At 44.2% G+C, this 16,011-nt stretch overlaps 1 protein-coding gene across 2 annotated transcripts; it reads left to right on the forward strand.

Annotated features, from left to right (window-relative positions):
• Nucleotides 1-225: 225 nt before the first annotated feature.
• REEP5 (receptor accessory protein 5) lies at nt 226-15,422 on the forward strand. Of its 2 annotated transcripts, none has more exons than XM_081930818.1 (5): nt 226-465; nt 2,102-2,195; nt 12,017-12,155; nt 13,417-13,585; nt 15,051-15,422. In XM_081930818.1, exons 1-5 carry the CDS (start codon nt 348-350, stop codon nt 15,098-15,100), a joined length of 570 nt encoding a protein of 189 aa, XP_081786944.1. In that variant the 5' UTR covers nt 226-347; the 3' UTR covers nt 15,101-15,422. The 2 variants fall into 2 exon arrangements, with proteins under 2 accessions (XP_081786944.1, XP_081786945.1); XM_081930819.1 differs by lacking the exon at nt 226-465 and adding an exon at nt 1,794-1,841.
• Nucleotides 15,423-16,011: the final 589 nt, after the last annotated feature.

The following is a 16,011-nucleotide window of genomic DNA, read 5'->3' on the forward strand; positions in this document are numbered from 1 at the left end:
CTTGCTATTCCACTGCGCCTTTTCTGCGTGGGTCATTCTCCCCGGGCTCCCGGCCTCCCCAGCCACGCGAAAGCCCCGAGCCGCTTCCGCCGAGCCTGGGTGTGGCTCCTTTGCAGAGACTCGAGGCGGAGGGCGGGCTTCGGGGCCGGGCTTGTGCTGACGTTGCCCCCCATGATGCCGCCGCCGCTGCCGCTGCTCCTGACGTCTCTCCGCCTTCCCTTCCGCGAGCAAAGCAGGCCCGGGTCCGTCGCCAGCTGCTGAGAAGCGCTTTGCATTTGCATTGCGCCTGGAGGAGACTAGAGCCGCTTTCTTTCTCTCTCGGATCCGAGGGAAGGGGTGCCGCCACCATGACCGCGTCCATGAGGCAGAGGTTCGACAAGTTCCTGCACGAGAAGAACTGCCTAACAGCCGTGCTGGAGAAAATCGAGAACAGGACTGGCGTGAACAGGTCCTTCATCGCCATTGGTAAGGAGCGGCGTCTCTTCTCCGTGATGCCGTCTCTCTTTTTTCCTCCCTCTCTTCCAAAACCTCCCCTGCGACCCGCGCTGTTCTCCCCCTTCCTCCACCCACAACCAAACATCACGTCCACAAGGGCCGTTGTGATCCTGCGATGTTCTCCAAAACGGTGAAACTGGAGGTTGTTTCTGAAAGGGAAGAGAGGAAAGAAGCCCTTTGTTTTGTTACGGCCCCGACGGCCCTGCATTTATTCATTTTTAATCCTCTCGTTTGTTTTGAAGCGTTTGCATCTGGCATCTCAACGCCGATTCAAAGGCCAAAATGCAAAGCAGCCCGCAAATGTTCTTAGCACTGAAACAGACGCTTTGCATAATAAGGGAGTATCCAGTCCCCACCCCCACGCATTCTCCACCCTGGCTTGCTTCGCAATAATGGGAGTGAAAGCTCCGTTTCGGCCCCCCCCACCCAGGATGCCAGGGGTCCTGGGTAGTGGGGCGAAGAGATTCTGTTCCTCTAACTGCAATTAGAGATCATACTAGACAAGAATTTCAAAAAGCATGGGGAAAATGCAGAGAATACTTCACAAAACAGTGCCCTAAAATTCATACCTGGACTTGTTTCGATTAACGTCTGCAGGAGACTTTGTGGATATTTAAGTTTTAATTAGGAAAATCTTAATAATTATTCATAAAGGAAACAGCTTATAAGAAGTAAATAAGGATGCCAGAAACAGGAAAAAGGAAGTCTTTTATTTGGTGGTTTGTATTGTTGTATACTATGCTTGTTGTTTGTTATGGTTGTGTCAGATGGGGGTGGATTTCTGTGTTGGGGGGGGGGTTGTGTTATGTTGTAAATAAAATTTCCAATAAAAATTAAGAAGAAGAAGAAGAGATTCTGGGCCTGGCACCTGCCTCTCTCCCTCTCCCTCTTGGGCGACATTTATGGCAGGAGAAGGCGCATATTAGGCACCGTGTCCAAGGAGGGGGGGGCAGGAGGTGGTGCGGGAGTCTCAGCCCTTGGGATTGAATGTCCAGCAGCAGCCGCCGTAAAAAACGGGCTGGTCTCAGGTTACAACAGCCCAGCTCCTTCCCCCGCCTCCTGCTTCATCTCTCTTGCTCTTATGCCATGTTGGTAAAAAAAACCAACAACCCCACCACCAGATTTTTGTATGTATTACTGTGCCCCGACAGAAGCAGGAGGGGGAACCCCAGCCCTACTTTTGGAGGGAAATTACTGGTGCCTTCTGAGAAATTCGGGGGAGGAGGAGGAGGGGAAGAAAGAGAGAGAAACTCCCACAAGATGGTAATTGACTAGCTGACGTGTCTGGGCTGGACTAAGTATTGCTTTGTGTCTCGGATCTGCCATGTACCCTTTCAGTATCACAGGTTAGCTTCTCCCGCCACCCCCATGAGGTTTAAACTTCACGGTAAACAGAGGACAGGATGTGGTGCCCTGGTACTCCAGCTTTATGTTGGGGGCTGTGGTGGTTGTGGGTTGAGCCCCGTGGAAGGAATTTATCCGTTTCCTTCCCGCCTCAGCCCTTGAGGAAACTTCCATCTTTATATAACCAAGCCTTTGCTTTATTGTGGGCCTAGGGAGGGAGGGCTCCTCTCCACCCCGACTGACTTTCTGCTTTCTTTCTCAGCCATTGGTGCCGCGCTAGCCATCTATCTGGTGTTCGGTTATGGAGCGTCCCTCCTTTGCAACTTGATTGGGTTCGCTTATCCTGCATACATCTCGTAAGTTGTTCGGGGAGAGAAGCCTCTTCCTCTTTCTGTGTACTGGAACTGCCTGTTGAAACTGGTAACTTTGGAGACAGTGGGCCCATGTGCTACAGATTTCCTTTCCTCCTCCCTCCCACTTTTTTTGCCAGGGTGCAAGTGGCTGCCAAACCTTCAAGGAATTGTTTTGGGTTTTTTCTTAAGGCAATTTCAGAACTTGCCGGGCCCCTCCCTGGATAGGGCTACAGCATCCTTAGAGCTTAGTACAGTGATACCTCGGGTTAAGTACTTAATTTGTTCCAGAGGTCCGTTCTTAACCTGAAGCACCACTTTAGCTAATGCGGTCTTCCGCTGCTGCCGTGCCGCCGGAGCATGATTTCTGTTCTCATCCTGAAGCAAAGTTCTGAACCCGAGGTACTATTTCTGGGTTAGCGGAGTCTGTAACCTGAAGCGTACGTAACCTGAAGTGTATTTAACCCGAGGTACCACTGTAGTGAGAAGCTTCTGCCTCACTCAGTAGGTTGACCCCCAATTCCCAATCTTGCCATTGCCCTGTGCTGTAGAATCAGAACTCACTGGAGTCAGAGGAGTCAGCAGATGGACTGTGACGTTGTGGGTGATGGGTTTGCACGGTTTAGGCATCTTAAGGCCACAAAAGCTTTTGGAAATAATAGAACTCTGTCTGGAAGGAAAGGTTACCTTGACAATTTCTGTTGCAATGAAAATTTTGGCTCTGTGCCCTGAAATGTTGATGTCACTTTGAAACCGCGGGGGTGGGTATTTGAGCAAATGTGTGGGCCTCCTATTTTTTTAAAAAACTAGAGAGAAGTTCTGATCCAGCCAACATTAAGCAATTATTTCAGGGGTTTTTAGACAGTCTTCCCCTTCTTTACAAGATGTAGCCTTAATACACATAAGAACAGGGCATTTTGTTGGCTGCTGCAACATTGGGCTCATCTAATGCGAACTTTACTGAAGGCTGAATGTTAACAGCTGGTATGGATTAGGACGAGAGCCGCGCCTTAAACGTGATGGAAAAGACTGCAGTTTTGCAATCTTCTTGTGAAACGAGCACTGCGTTGGGAAAGGATGGTGAGAATTTCACATGTGAGTGCCCTGTCTTAAGTGCACCTGTATGTTCTGGAAAAGCTAAAGTGCTTTTTCACATCCCTCGACATCAAGTGAGAACTCGTATGTGTGAAATTGCCAGCACAGATCAAAGAGAGCTTTCCTCATTAGCCTTGCATCAGTTCTCAGACAACTGAACTTGGGTAAGACAACATGGGTCCATGTGTTCTCTCTTCACAACCTCCTACCCCCAGGGATAATAACACCATTGCTATAGATTTATGATTAAGAAATCACATAATGGGGAAAGTTAAAGCCTTCCACCCGCACTGTGGTCAATTCAGATCCTCCAGCCCAGCCGCTTTTAGCAACAACAAAGAAGGCAGCATAGAATAAGAGAATTTTAGAGCAGGAAAGGATCCCAAGGGTCATCCAGTCCAACCCCCTGCAATGCAGGAATCTTTTGCACTCAAAGGCATGACCTTAATATTAAGAGTCTCATGCTCTACTGACTGAGCTATCCTCAACACCAGAAGATTCAGTTGTAGATCTCCTACATCAAATCTAGTTTGACCATATATAGGATATTGATGGGATGTCTCCTATAAATCTGTCTGCTTATGTTCATAAACAGCATCTCGGCCAGCTCCTCTTATTTGTAACTTTTTTGCCCATGGAAGTACTCAGTATCTTTATAGAGTGTGAGTATGACATGGGGTGTGTGTGAGTGTGTGTAGATATAAATATAGATATAGATTAGATATAGATATCTATCTATATCTACATACACACACACTCCACTTTTTAAGATACAGTGGTACCTCTGGTTACGTACTTAATTCGTTCCGGAGGTCCATTCTTAATCTGAAACTGTTCTTCGTCTGAAGCACCACTTTAGCTAATAGGGCCTCCCGCCGCCACACGATTTCTGTTCTCATCCTGAAGCAAAGTTCTTAACCCAAGTTACTATTTCTGGGTTGGCGGAGTCTGTAACCTAAAGTGTATGTAACCCGAGGTACCACTGTATCTATATCTATACATACACGTGCACACCCACACCCTCACTTTTTAGCCTGGAGTCCCCTAAGCATCAAACAGCATTGATGCACATTAATGCAGAACTATGCAACAAACACAATACATACAATAAATAAATCAAAACTATATAAATTTGCATCAGTATTTCACATGTGCTTGTTTGTTACTTAGTGACTTGCATGTATAAATGGGTCACTTGCAGATCTAATATCCAAAAACAGAGCACTCATATTGCCCGAAATGCTTCTCAGTGCAGTCACACAGGTTTTAGTGCCAGTAATCCAGTGATAGCCATACCTGTATATTCTTCTTTCCCCTTCCCAGTGCTCAGTACAGTAGTCTCCGCATGGTATTTGATAATGGTATCAATGCTGTTCCCATTATGTGGTTTCATGATGAGTAAGGTTAATAAAAGCAGCAAAAAACTTGCATGTGTGCATGCAAATCCTCTAATGTGTATGTTCACATTGGATTCACTTGGATTTTCAAGCAGGTTAGGAAACATACAATAGTCAGAAATGAAAGTAAAACAGAAGTCCCCCAGAGTTGACTGGTAAATAATGAAAATCCCCATATGAGTTGAAAGAGAGAGGAAAGAGCTTCTGGTGGGCTTTGTACCGAGGTGGTCTTTGTTTGAACCGGAATCTCCATATGGAATGATAATATGCAACCACGGAGATTTTTGTAGTGGTGGTAACTTGAAAATGTGCCTTCCTCGTCACACAAATCTTGGTGGTCGCATGTGATCTCCAGCCCCCAGTTCACTCAAACATAATGAGCACAGACCAACTCCAGGCTCAAATGTGATTCTGTACACTCCGAAGGCTGTGGTGTCATTGAGATACAGTGGTACCTTGGCAGTCGAACGGCTTGGCTCCTGAACAAATTGGCTCCCAAACATCGCAAACCCGGAAGTGAGTGTTCCGGTTTGTGAACGTTTTTCAGAAGCCGAATGTCAGATGTGGCTTCTCATTGAGTGCAGGAAGCTCCTGCAGCCAAGTGGAAGCCACACCATGGTTTTCGAACCTTTTCGGGAGTCAAACAGACTCCCGGAATGGATTAAATTTGAGAACCAAGGTACCTGTCATGCCTGAACTGGCTTAGGGTTCTGCATCCTGCAGGGTGAGAAGTCTGCAGAGCAAAGTCTTAACTTGAGGCAGAAGCAGTTTCCCTTATACATTCTCTAAGTTTCTTAAATCTGACAGCAGTTCTAAAATTGCAGATTCCTAGCATAGACTTATAAAATAGTAGTATGAAATCTTGTGTGTAGAGAGGGTCAGTAAAGTCCAGTGGGTGCTTCCATGTCAAACACATTTTTAAAATCTGTTTGCTTTTCACATAGTAGTTATTTGCTATAGAGACAGCCTCAGTGGCCCCTGTCATTTCTATAAAGTTCCTTGTCCCTTCCCACAAATGCAAATCATCCAGTGATGTAAGCTTCCTGTTTTTGGAGGGCGTCTTGTAGCAACCTGGTGAATTGACACGTTTGCATTGGACAAGTGTGGGCAAAAATCTAGTGATAGATTTTTTTCCCATAGAAGCAGCCCCAGCCAACACAACCAGTAGTCAGGGATGATGGGAGTTGTAGTCTCTCGCAACTCCCAGAGGCCCACAGGTTTCCCATTTCTGCTGTACAGTTAAATGGGAACAAGTCCCATTGAATTCAGTGGCGTTTGCTTCCAAGTAGCCTAGTTGCACAGTTAGGCTAATTGCACAATTGTCACTGTGATGTGTTGCCTGCGGGTCTGATAATAGCACACAACACTTTCAGAGCACAGTGCTTGCCCTGGGAGTAGAAAAAATCCACAGGCTAATACGTTTAGTGAAGATGCAGCGAAATCTCCATTGTACATGAGAAACTAAAATGGCAGTGGGTTAAGCAATAGGATTTTTAAAATTCCAACACCACAGAACTGCAGGACGCTCCGCTTTGAAAAGGCTAACACAATGCCTTCCTAAATATCTGTGCTTGTGTTTTCCAAGGTGTTTTAAGTTTCGCTAAGTCTCAACTTGCCATCTGGATGATCCTAGTTATTTCTGTGATTGACTCGTCCAAGCTTTGTAGGACCAAACAGTTTTTATGTTGTCACTTTGACAATGTGAAGATAACTGCAAATAGCTCGCCGGAGCCTTGCAACATGGTTTGCTTCATCTTGGGAGTTGCATAGCAGAAGTCTGTGGAAAGTGTTCTCTTATGGCGAGACTGTGCTAATTTGGTTACCTTCCAGTGCATCTCCCTGGGGTCTCAGACACTTTATGTAACAGACAGGACTAAAATTCTCTCTCTTAAAACTAGGCAGATGGCCATATGTGGCCATATGTTGTCCGCTGCTGCTGTAGACTGCAGTGAGCTAAATGGATCGATGGGCAGTGTTCTAAACAATCTAAGCAGAACATTGTCTAAGCAGTGTTCGAAACTCCCATTGTTCTAGGCGCATTATGCGACAGGGAATTTCATTAGCGTGAGCAGTTTCTGAGCTCTGGGCGCAGTACTGTGCCTAAGATTTCAGATTAAAACTGCAGAGCGGAAGGAAAGGAGGGCCTTTTTCTGCCTCCCCACTACCAGCTACTCCCTGAAGACTGGAGGAGAGAACCTCTTAAGAATATTAGCGGGGAGAACAGGGGAAGGACTAGACCATGTGAAAAATGAACATAATATTTTAGCTGCAATTTATTCATTTTCAGATTTGTATTCTTGTTATTAAAAAGACATTCCATTGTTGCACCTAGGTTGAAGGTGCCATTTAGCTCCCAGCTTTCATATCTCAGTTTCTAACACTGTGCCTAAAGCAGATGCCTATGCTGATGCCAGAGAATTACAGATCATGCAGGTCACATCCACATCTTATATTTAAAACATATGGCTCCCCCCCCCCCAAGATGCTGGGAACTGTAGTTTAAAGGTCTCTTAGATGTAAACTATAGTTCCCAGGATTCTTTGGGAGAAGTCATGTGTTTTACATGTATGGTGCGGGGGGGGGGCACAGTCTTAATAGAGGTTCATACCTTCCTCTTCTGCCTTCTATCTTATTTTCCCAGGTACTGTACTGCATTCTGCTCTTGTGGTCATGTGCTAAAGCTGTTAGCCAACAGCAAAGACATCTCCCATGCTGCATATTTTTGTTCCTTGTTGGACTTTTCAGGTTCCTTCTCACCTTATTGTAAATAATAGAATTATATTGGTGACCAGCGTCTCCGTACAAGGCAAGGGCAAAAGGCAAATTAAGTTGGGGAACCCTATAACACATGTATTGTCATAAGACTGAACTTTGCAGACTTCCAGACACTCTGGTAAATCACTTTCCATTAATTGCATCAGCCTTCCTTTTCTTTTCTTAGTATTGCTGGGCCCTGCCTAAATAACTGGGCAAAGCTGAAAGTAGTTTAAAGTTCATTTAGTATCTCAAAGGTATTTGAATGTTTATGACCTACATAGAACACCAGAGGGAAAGTATGCGTAGATTAAATGTAAGTAACAGTAAAAAAAGAAAAGAAACAAAGTGGGTCAGAGCACTAGAGGAAAAAGGGATTCCTATTTGGTTTTGCAAAAAGGCTGTGAATGAATGTAGTCGTGTAAATTCTGGAGCATATCTGTGGCAAACTCTTTAGAAACAGCACATGTAGATCCACAATCATTCCTGTAGGTTGGGAGAGGACAGCAGCAGTCTATCACGTCTGTTACCCTGCTTTTTCTCCCAAGGATAAGGTTACCAGATGTTTTTCAATGAATCTGGGGACACTTTTCAACTTCCTACAGGGGACTGATTTGTAAATCCGGGGACTGTCCCTGAGAAACGGGGGTGTCTGGTAACCTTACCCAAGGAGCTCTCATGTTAGGCTACATCAAAGCTTCTTTGAACCTGGTTATTAATTTCCCTGTCCAGTAAAAGCAAGAATGCCTTTGCCTAATTCCATACTGCAGGCATTGTCTTCATCTGCACATTATGGTAAACCGGGCTGGGGAATCTCCAGTCCATGGGCCTAATTCAGTCCACCAGCTCTCCTCATTTTACCCACCAGGGTATTTTTAAGCAAGCTGCAGCCACCTGTCCTACAATTAATGTCACCAGGTAAAGGGAGGCAAAGGCTGGGAGGGCTTGGTTGAAAGGGGCTCTGCCAGGCACCTTGGAAGCACTGTGCAAAGGGCTTTCTGAGTCCTGCATTCAGTGCCTCCTTTGGAAAGAAATAAAAAATTCCTTCTTTGTTCGACATGGCATTCGCTTCTTTCCAAACCCACTGAATTGGCAACTTGACTGAGTTCCCCATGGGAAACTTGGTCATATAGCGGATCCTTGCAGAAAGCAGCTGTGTGGTTGGTGCTCAGCTGAACATAGGGCTTCCTAGGCTCCCAACAACCAGCTACTGCCTGTCAGCTGATAGGCGGGACCTGGAAGCCCACTGGATCACTTCCACAAGGAGACTCTGTTGCAAAGACAATCCCTGAAGCAGGCTTGGTGTTACTGCCTGTCAGCTGATGGGCGGTAACTCTAGGCTTCACCGGTGCTTCAAAGCACTATGCAGGGTTATTTGCAAACACTGCATGGTGCTTTGACGTCCCTGTGCTATAGATGATTATCTTCTGGAAATAAATTTGACAGGTGGCTGGCCCCACGTTCTGTAGCCAATGTTTGTTCTTGGCTTACTTGTAGTTTGTTTGAGAGAAACGAACCATGATCCCAGACAGAGATTCTCACCAGGGATCTCCTCACCCACTAGCGATCTCCTCACCCACAATAATACAATGTCTCACCCACAATAATAATTCCTGGTTTGGACATAATTGCTAAGCCAGAGACAGTGGCATGTTTTTCCCTGTGCGGTAGCAGGACGGGGCAGATCAGCCCAGATCAATGTGTTCACAGTAACCGTTAACTACGGTTTACCACAATGTGCAAACTGGGTAAGGATTGAAAGGGAAGCTCTGTTTGTTTGTGCCTGTTCAGTGTGCTGAATTCTGCGTATGGTACTGGAAAATTTGACAGCAGTCTTCAAACTTGCCTTACCTAAAGTGAGGAGAAAATGGCCTCCATGGTGGATCACCAATCTTATAATAAAACACATGGCTGTGATCTTTTCAGATGAAAGCCTGCATCATGCTCTGCTTCCTCATATACGTTGCTACGGTCCAGCCTTCCCCATCCCAGTGCCCACTATATATTCTGGACTGCTGCTCCCATCAGCCCCAGCCAGTATGGCCAGAGGTTGGGGATGGTCAGAAGTGAAGTCCAAAACATCTGGAAGGAATTAGTTTCGGAATGGACGCTATAGTTTAAGTAACTACTTGACATTAAAAACAAGCCTGCAGTTATAATGCATTGCATCATACTGTTTGGGCATAGCCCAGCTTTCAATCTACTCTGCCTTCTTAGAGATAATAATATATACAATACATTTGCTTCGGGCACACTGAATAGTTGTTCTCGAGGGTCAAGTTGTTAGAACAGTGTGACAATTCCAACTCATCTTTTCAAGAAACCTGCCAATAAATCTAGGTTAGTGAGTCTTTTAATTTGAATTTCAAAATCTCCCCACCCCAAGGCCTCCTGAACACAATTCAGCAACCTCCAATTTATATTCTCATTTGCTCAACCAAATTAGGTTTTGCATATTGTGCTTGGTACATTCAGCCCCAGTGAAAAACCAGTGAAATTGGTTTGGGATATGATTATCTCCATAGAGCTGGAGGTATAAATTGACAGCTTCAGCCAAGTCCTGATTCAGCAGATCTCTGCCTGGGAGATTTAGGCACTTAAAACGGAACAAAATGTTTCTTTGGCAAACGTATTAAAACTGATTCAGTGGCAACCACTTCTTGCCCCAGGTCAGCAGGCAAGTGGCTTCACTTCAAAGCATTTTTGACCCGTCCCATTTTTACTGAGCTGGTGGGAAAATCCTCCCTCTGATCACTCTTTCAAGACATCACTAAAATATTATTCCTTATCTACATTAGTCATATCTTGGGGACAGAATAAAAGAGAGTGGTGGGGGGGAAAGGTCATTGCACTGCCCTTTATCTTCTTACAGCAGGAAAGATTATTGCGGGATGTGTTTGTTATCCCAGAAGCACTGGAACTTAAAACATTTCTTCCCAATTGCAGAGTAGAAATTTAGTGTCCAAATGGGTTATTCATTCTCTCTTACCCCCCTCCTCCCCCCAGAACAAAACCTGTTCTTCTAGTTTCTAACTTCTGTTGTTTTTGAAGTGCTACATGTTTCTGTAGGTCAAACATATATATTACAAGCCAGTTTCAGACTCTCTTCAAATCTTACCTACCCTTCTGGTCCATCAAGGGCAGGTGTTTACAAGTATTTGCTGTGTTCAAATATACCTTTTGGGCGGGGGGATGGGGGAGATGGCAAGAACTGGAAAACGTTTATGATTGGATAGCAGTAACAAGCAAACACCTGTAGAAAGCTCTTGTGGCAGAAAGCTCTTGTGTTGTTTGAAGCAGAAAAGCTGTTCTGACAAGATGGCCAGAGGCAACTGACAGCTGCCCCACCAAACTCCCACGCCTACATTTATCTTAATACAACAGGAAACAGCCTAAGAAAAACTATATGGTACAGCTACACATTTAGTCTTGAAACCATTTTCTGGAGTGTCACATTGATTCAGATAAATCTCTGCACTGCCACATCCCCAAAATCCTATTGGCTCACTCCAGTTAGGTGCAAGTCTTTTTCCTGTATCCTGGTAGGAACTTCGAAACAGCTTGATTTCACTTTGCACTGGGTTTTCATATCTAATGGATATGTTAACACTAGCAAATGGCATAATTACAGGCTTTGTCTGGTCTTGAAAAAGAACAGTGTTTTCCAACAGAATAACTTAGCATAAGTGATCATTAAAATAATTATTCACATTTAAGAGGCAGCAGCAGTTTTGGCTTTGACAGCGTATAATGTGAGCGATTCTCAATAGCTCTTGATGTTTCATAATCCACCAAGGTGTTTGGTAGCCTTTCAATATAATGGGGAGGGAGTACATTCTCACTGGGCTTCCTGCATCTGAGCTTTTCAGAGAGCCTCCTGGGCTGTGAACCCCCTGAGGTTTGTGAAACATGTGGAATCTACCCATGCTCAAAGTGTGTTTTATCTTCATGGGATCACTGGAACATCTGAATGTTCTTAAGTGCATAACCTTGCTACCTGACCATGTGTATAGCTAAACTGGTGCACACAGTAGCTTATATCACCACAACCATATCATTATCATGTGCCTCAAACAGGATATCACCTCCTCAAACCACCTGCAAGACTATGCCAGCCTTGGAGCTGGCATAACGTATCCCCACTGCTCCAGGCTGCCATAGAGAAAAAGAAAAAGATGTTTCCTCCATTTTCTGCCAACAGGGTTTAAAAAGTGATTGTTCTCTGCTACATTATTTTACCGCCACCATTTAGGATTGGTTTTTAGGATCATTATTAGCAAACCAGATTTTGGTGAGAAATTGATGTAGTGTGCGCATTTAGTTTTGCAGCCCATTCGTATCCCTAGTGCAGATGTTATAGAAGATTGTAGCTGTAACTGTAAAGATAATGCTAAAAATGGAAACCTAGGACAGCTGCTTTGCCTGCGAGCACTCGGTTTGTGAACTGCCCTGAGATCTAGAGATGAATTGTGGTATACAAATTTAATCAACAGCGACAACAACTGGAGTAGATCTGTGACCATGTGTGTATGTGCTGTAGAGGGAATGAGCTGACTTACCCTTTTAATGTTTTTCTTTCAGCATCAAGGCTATTGAAAGCCCTAACAAAGATGACGACACACAGTGGCTGACCTATTGGGTTGTGTATGGCATCTTCAGCATAGCGGAATTTTTCTCTGACATTTTTCTCTCCTGGTTCCCTTTCTACTACATGATTAAGGTGTGTTTGCTTGTATCCTCAACTGTAGCCTGCAGAAAATTTAGGAGCAGTATGTTGGCAACCTACAGAATTCACTGCCACAAGAGGGTAGTGATAGCCACCAGCTTGGATAGGTTTAAAGAGGAGAATAAGGCTCTTAAAGGCAACAAACCATGATGGTTGTGTTCTGGCTCCATCATCGGCTGTGTGCTTCTGAATACGGGCTGGAGATCACAAGCAGAGCAAGTGCTATTGCACTCAGCTTCCGATTGTGGGCTTCTCATTGGGATATCTGGCTGACTACTATGAGAACAAAAGGTTACAGACTAGATGGGCTGTTGTTCTGATCCAAGAAGACTCTCTTCGGTTCTTACGTTTGGCTTTTAAAATCCATGATGCAGGCGTTTCTTTATACCATCTGCCTTGGAGGCATACCAATTTATTCCCTAGGTTTTAAGAAGTGACCTACTGGATCAGAGCAAAAGGCTATCTAGAGCAGCATTCTGTTCCCCACAGTGGCCACAGAGCTGCATCTAGGAAGCATCTTACAAGCAGGGTGTGAAGGCAGGAGTCTTCTGCTACTGCTTCCCAGTAACTAATATTCATAAGCACATGGTCACTGGTCTTGGAGGTTTCATACAGGATTGAACAGGCATGCTTTCCGCTTATTGGCTTCAGCATAGGACTGTGACCTGTTCAAATAACTCTTAGGTGCATGTTGCACTGTCATTTGCATGGGTTTTCAAATTTGAACCACACATGTAGTATTTATACAGCACTTTAGAGTTTTCAAAGTGCTTCAAATGCATTATCTTACTGCAGTCCTTACAACAGCCCTGTATTTTTTTGGGGGGGGGGGTGTGAAGCAGAGGCACCAGAGGTGAACTAGAGGGACATGCTAAGTTAGTTCTTGGTATGAGCTTTCGTGTGCATGCACACTTCTTCAGATACCAAAGTGTGCATGCACACGAAAGCTCATACCAAGAACTAACTAAGTTGGTCTTTAAGGTGCTACTGGAAGGAATTTTGTTTTGTTTTGACTATGGCAGACCAACACGGCTACCTATCTGTAACTAGAGGGACATGCTTATGGTCATCTATTGCCATGGCAGAAGTAAAATTCAAACACGGGGACTCTGGATTTATAGCTCTGTGTCTTGGATCATATGCTATGCCATCTTATCCTGACAGGAGGATTACAGATCTTTCTATGCCACTAATGATAGGCAGTGTGATAAAATCTGGTTTCCTGGTTCTCTCCTCCCCCCCTTTTTTTTTGCAGTGTGGATTTCTGGTATGGTGCATGGCTCCAAGTCCCTCAAATGGGGCAGAGCTGCTTTACCACCGAATTATCCGCCCCTTCTTCCTGAAGCATGAGGCTCAGTTGGATAACGTAGTAAAGGATCTGAAAGACAAAGCTGCAGAGACAGCAGACACCATTACTAAAGAAGGTGAGGTCTATAGGGCCAGTTTATTCCAATAAGTTTTCTGCCCTGGCTAGATTACTTTGTGGATAATTGTGAATATGTAGCTGGTTTTGAACAAAGGTGGAGGGGAAGAGAGAAAAGTACTAAGAGTTTGGATTTGATACCCCGCTTTATCACTACCCTAAGGAGTCTCAAAGCAGTTAACGACCTCCTTTCCCTTTCTCCCCCACAACAAACACTCTGTGAGGTGAGTGAGGCTGAGAGACTTCAGAGAAGTGTGACTAGCCCAAGGTCACCCAGCAGCAGCATGTGGAGGAGCGGAGATGCGAACCTGGTTCACCAGATTACGAGTCCAGCGCTCTTAACCACACTGGCTCTCTACTATGGCATGTGGGTCTGTTTTATTTGAGTTAAATCATACGATTTACTGCCATATTATGTTAAGGAAGAGACACAATAAAACCCAAGTAGCTCTTGATGGGATGTGTCTGTGTTCTTTTGACCATAGTGAGTAGCACTGGCTTTGACCTGAGCAGTAGTGGCAAATTTCATGGACACCTGGGATTGCATCAAATAAGCACTGAATCAGGTACTTGATGCTGAAAATCCCTACTCATTTTTCAAAGACAAAGTCTCTAACCCAGGGGAGTGAAGCCCTCCAAATGTTGTGGACTCTCATCAGCCACAACCAGCATGGCCAATAGTCAGGAATGATGGAAACTCTCATCCCGACATCATCTAGGGGAGCCCATGAGTGTTTTGAGTTGCACAGAAAATACCTTATGAAATCTCAAATATGGGAGTGGAGAGAATGTTGGGGTTCAGCAAAAGTCCCACAGAATAGGTTTGGTTTCCTCAGCTACCTTGTTGTTCAGCGTGAATAAGAGCAGCAGGATAAACAATTCTACGCAATTATATTTCATCTGCTTAATTTAGACAGGTTGCAGAGTTTTTAGCACTGAGCCATTTAAAAAAAAGCACACCCATAACTCAGAATATTGATGTGGAGGGCATTTCCAGAGCTGCGATAATTCCAGCTGCTGAACAATAGTAATTCAGCAATGCCATTATAATTAAAGCTCCTTTGTCTTTGCCAAACAAGATATGGTGGGCATGTACCAAAGAGGGTGGCACCTCTTTTGAAATGTCCTCCTTAGAGAGGCTTGAGCAACACCTGCATTGTGATCTCTTCAGCACCGGGTAAACACCTCTTTGTTTCCCCAGGCTTCCTGATTTTAAGGGTTGTGGGGTTTTTTTTTTTTTTGGTGATCTATCGATTTTTTGGAGTCTTACTAATCTTTCAAGATTAGCAAACATTTTGGTGCTGCTGTGAGATTTTATCTCTACATAGATTTTATCTCTGCTATTTTTATGATACATTGTTATGGCTCTCTTTGTGCTAAATGGCTTTACTATTGTTTTATTGTAAGCTGGCCAGAGAAATACTGTTGTGCGATATATAAATGCCACTTTCTTCTTCTTCTTTCAGCTAAAAAAGCAACAATAAATTTACTGGGTGACGAGAAGAAGAGCACTTAAAACGGTTAACTGGAAGATAAGTTTCCTCATCACTTCCCTTATGCAGCTTGATGTTACTGGGGACTGTGATATAGTAATTTGAATCTTGTTGCCTTGTAAACATTTTTTTATTTTATTAAAGGAATGTGTTGTAAGATTGCTTGCTTTTGCAGTTCTCTCTATTGAAAGTAAGCATTTTTATTTAAAACCAGTGCAGTGGGTAGCATCTAAAGCTTACAGATTAGTTTATTCATCTCCTGAGCAGAGAAGGGACTTTCAATACTGTCTTGTCTTGCAGTTAACGTAAACTTTAAATAAAGTATGCCCCAGGTTCTGACCATTATTACACTTTGTTTCTTTGTGCATGCAATGTCCATGGTAAAAGCTCTGTTGCATATCTGACAGGTTCCCACTGTAATGTAGTTTGATAGCAAAGCGTAATGACAAATGCTTTTCATGCCAGCGTGTTTCTGCATATAGAAGGTAAAAAAATCAAAAAGCCTTATGTTAATGTGTGTTCTTACACTCACACCTCTAACCCTGTTGTAAACAGTGAAGACTGGTTATGTACGGTGCTGAACACAAATATTCCTTATTGTTGCGCAGACTGCTTGTAACTTGCAGTATTTCGTCAAGAGTGTGTGTATCTATGGGAATTGTCCTTAAAACACCGCGAAGAACACTTTGTTGTTTATGACCAGAGTTGCAATGGTTGAATATACATACCGAATGGATGTATGTGAAAAGGAAGTGGGATAATGATGCCAAGGTCTGTACACTCATCTGGGCCTTATCCTGTGGCCTTTGTGGAATAGCTGCTCTACAGTGGAGCCTCCTACTGCTGTTGATGCACATGTGTGATGTATGCTGAAATATGCTCATGAATATTTGCAACAACAAAAAACCACAATATTGCTCTTTGGCCAAGGTCT

Source organism: Podarcis melisellensis, assembly GCF_964234715.1.
Source record: "Podarcis melisellensis genome assembly, chromosome: 11".
Lineage (NCBI taxonomy): Eukaryota > Metazoa > Chordata > Lepidosauria > Squamata > Lacertidae > Podarcis > Podarcis melisellensis.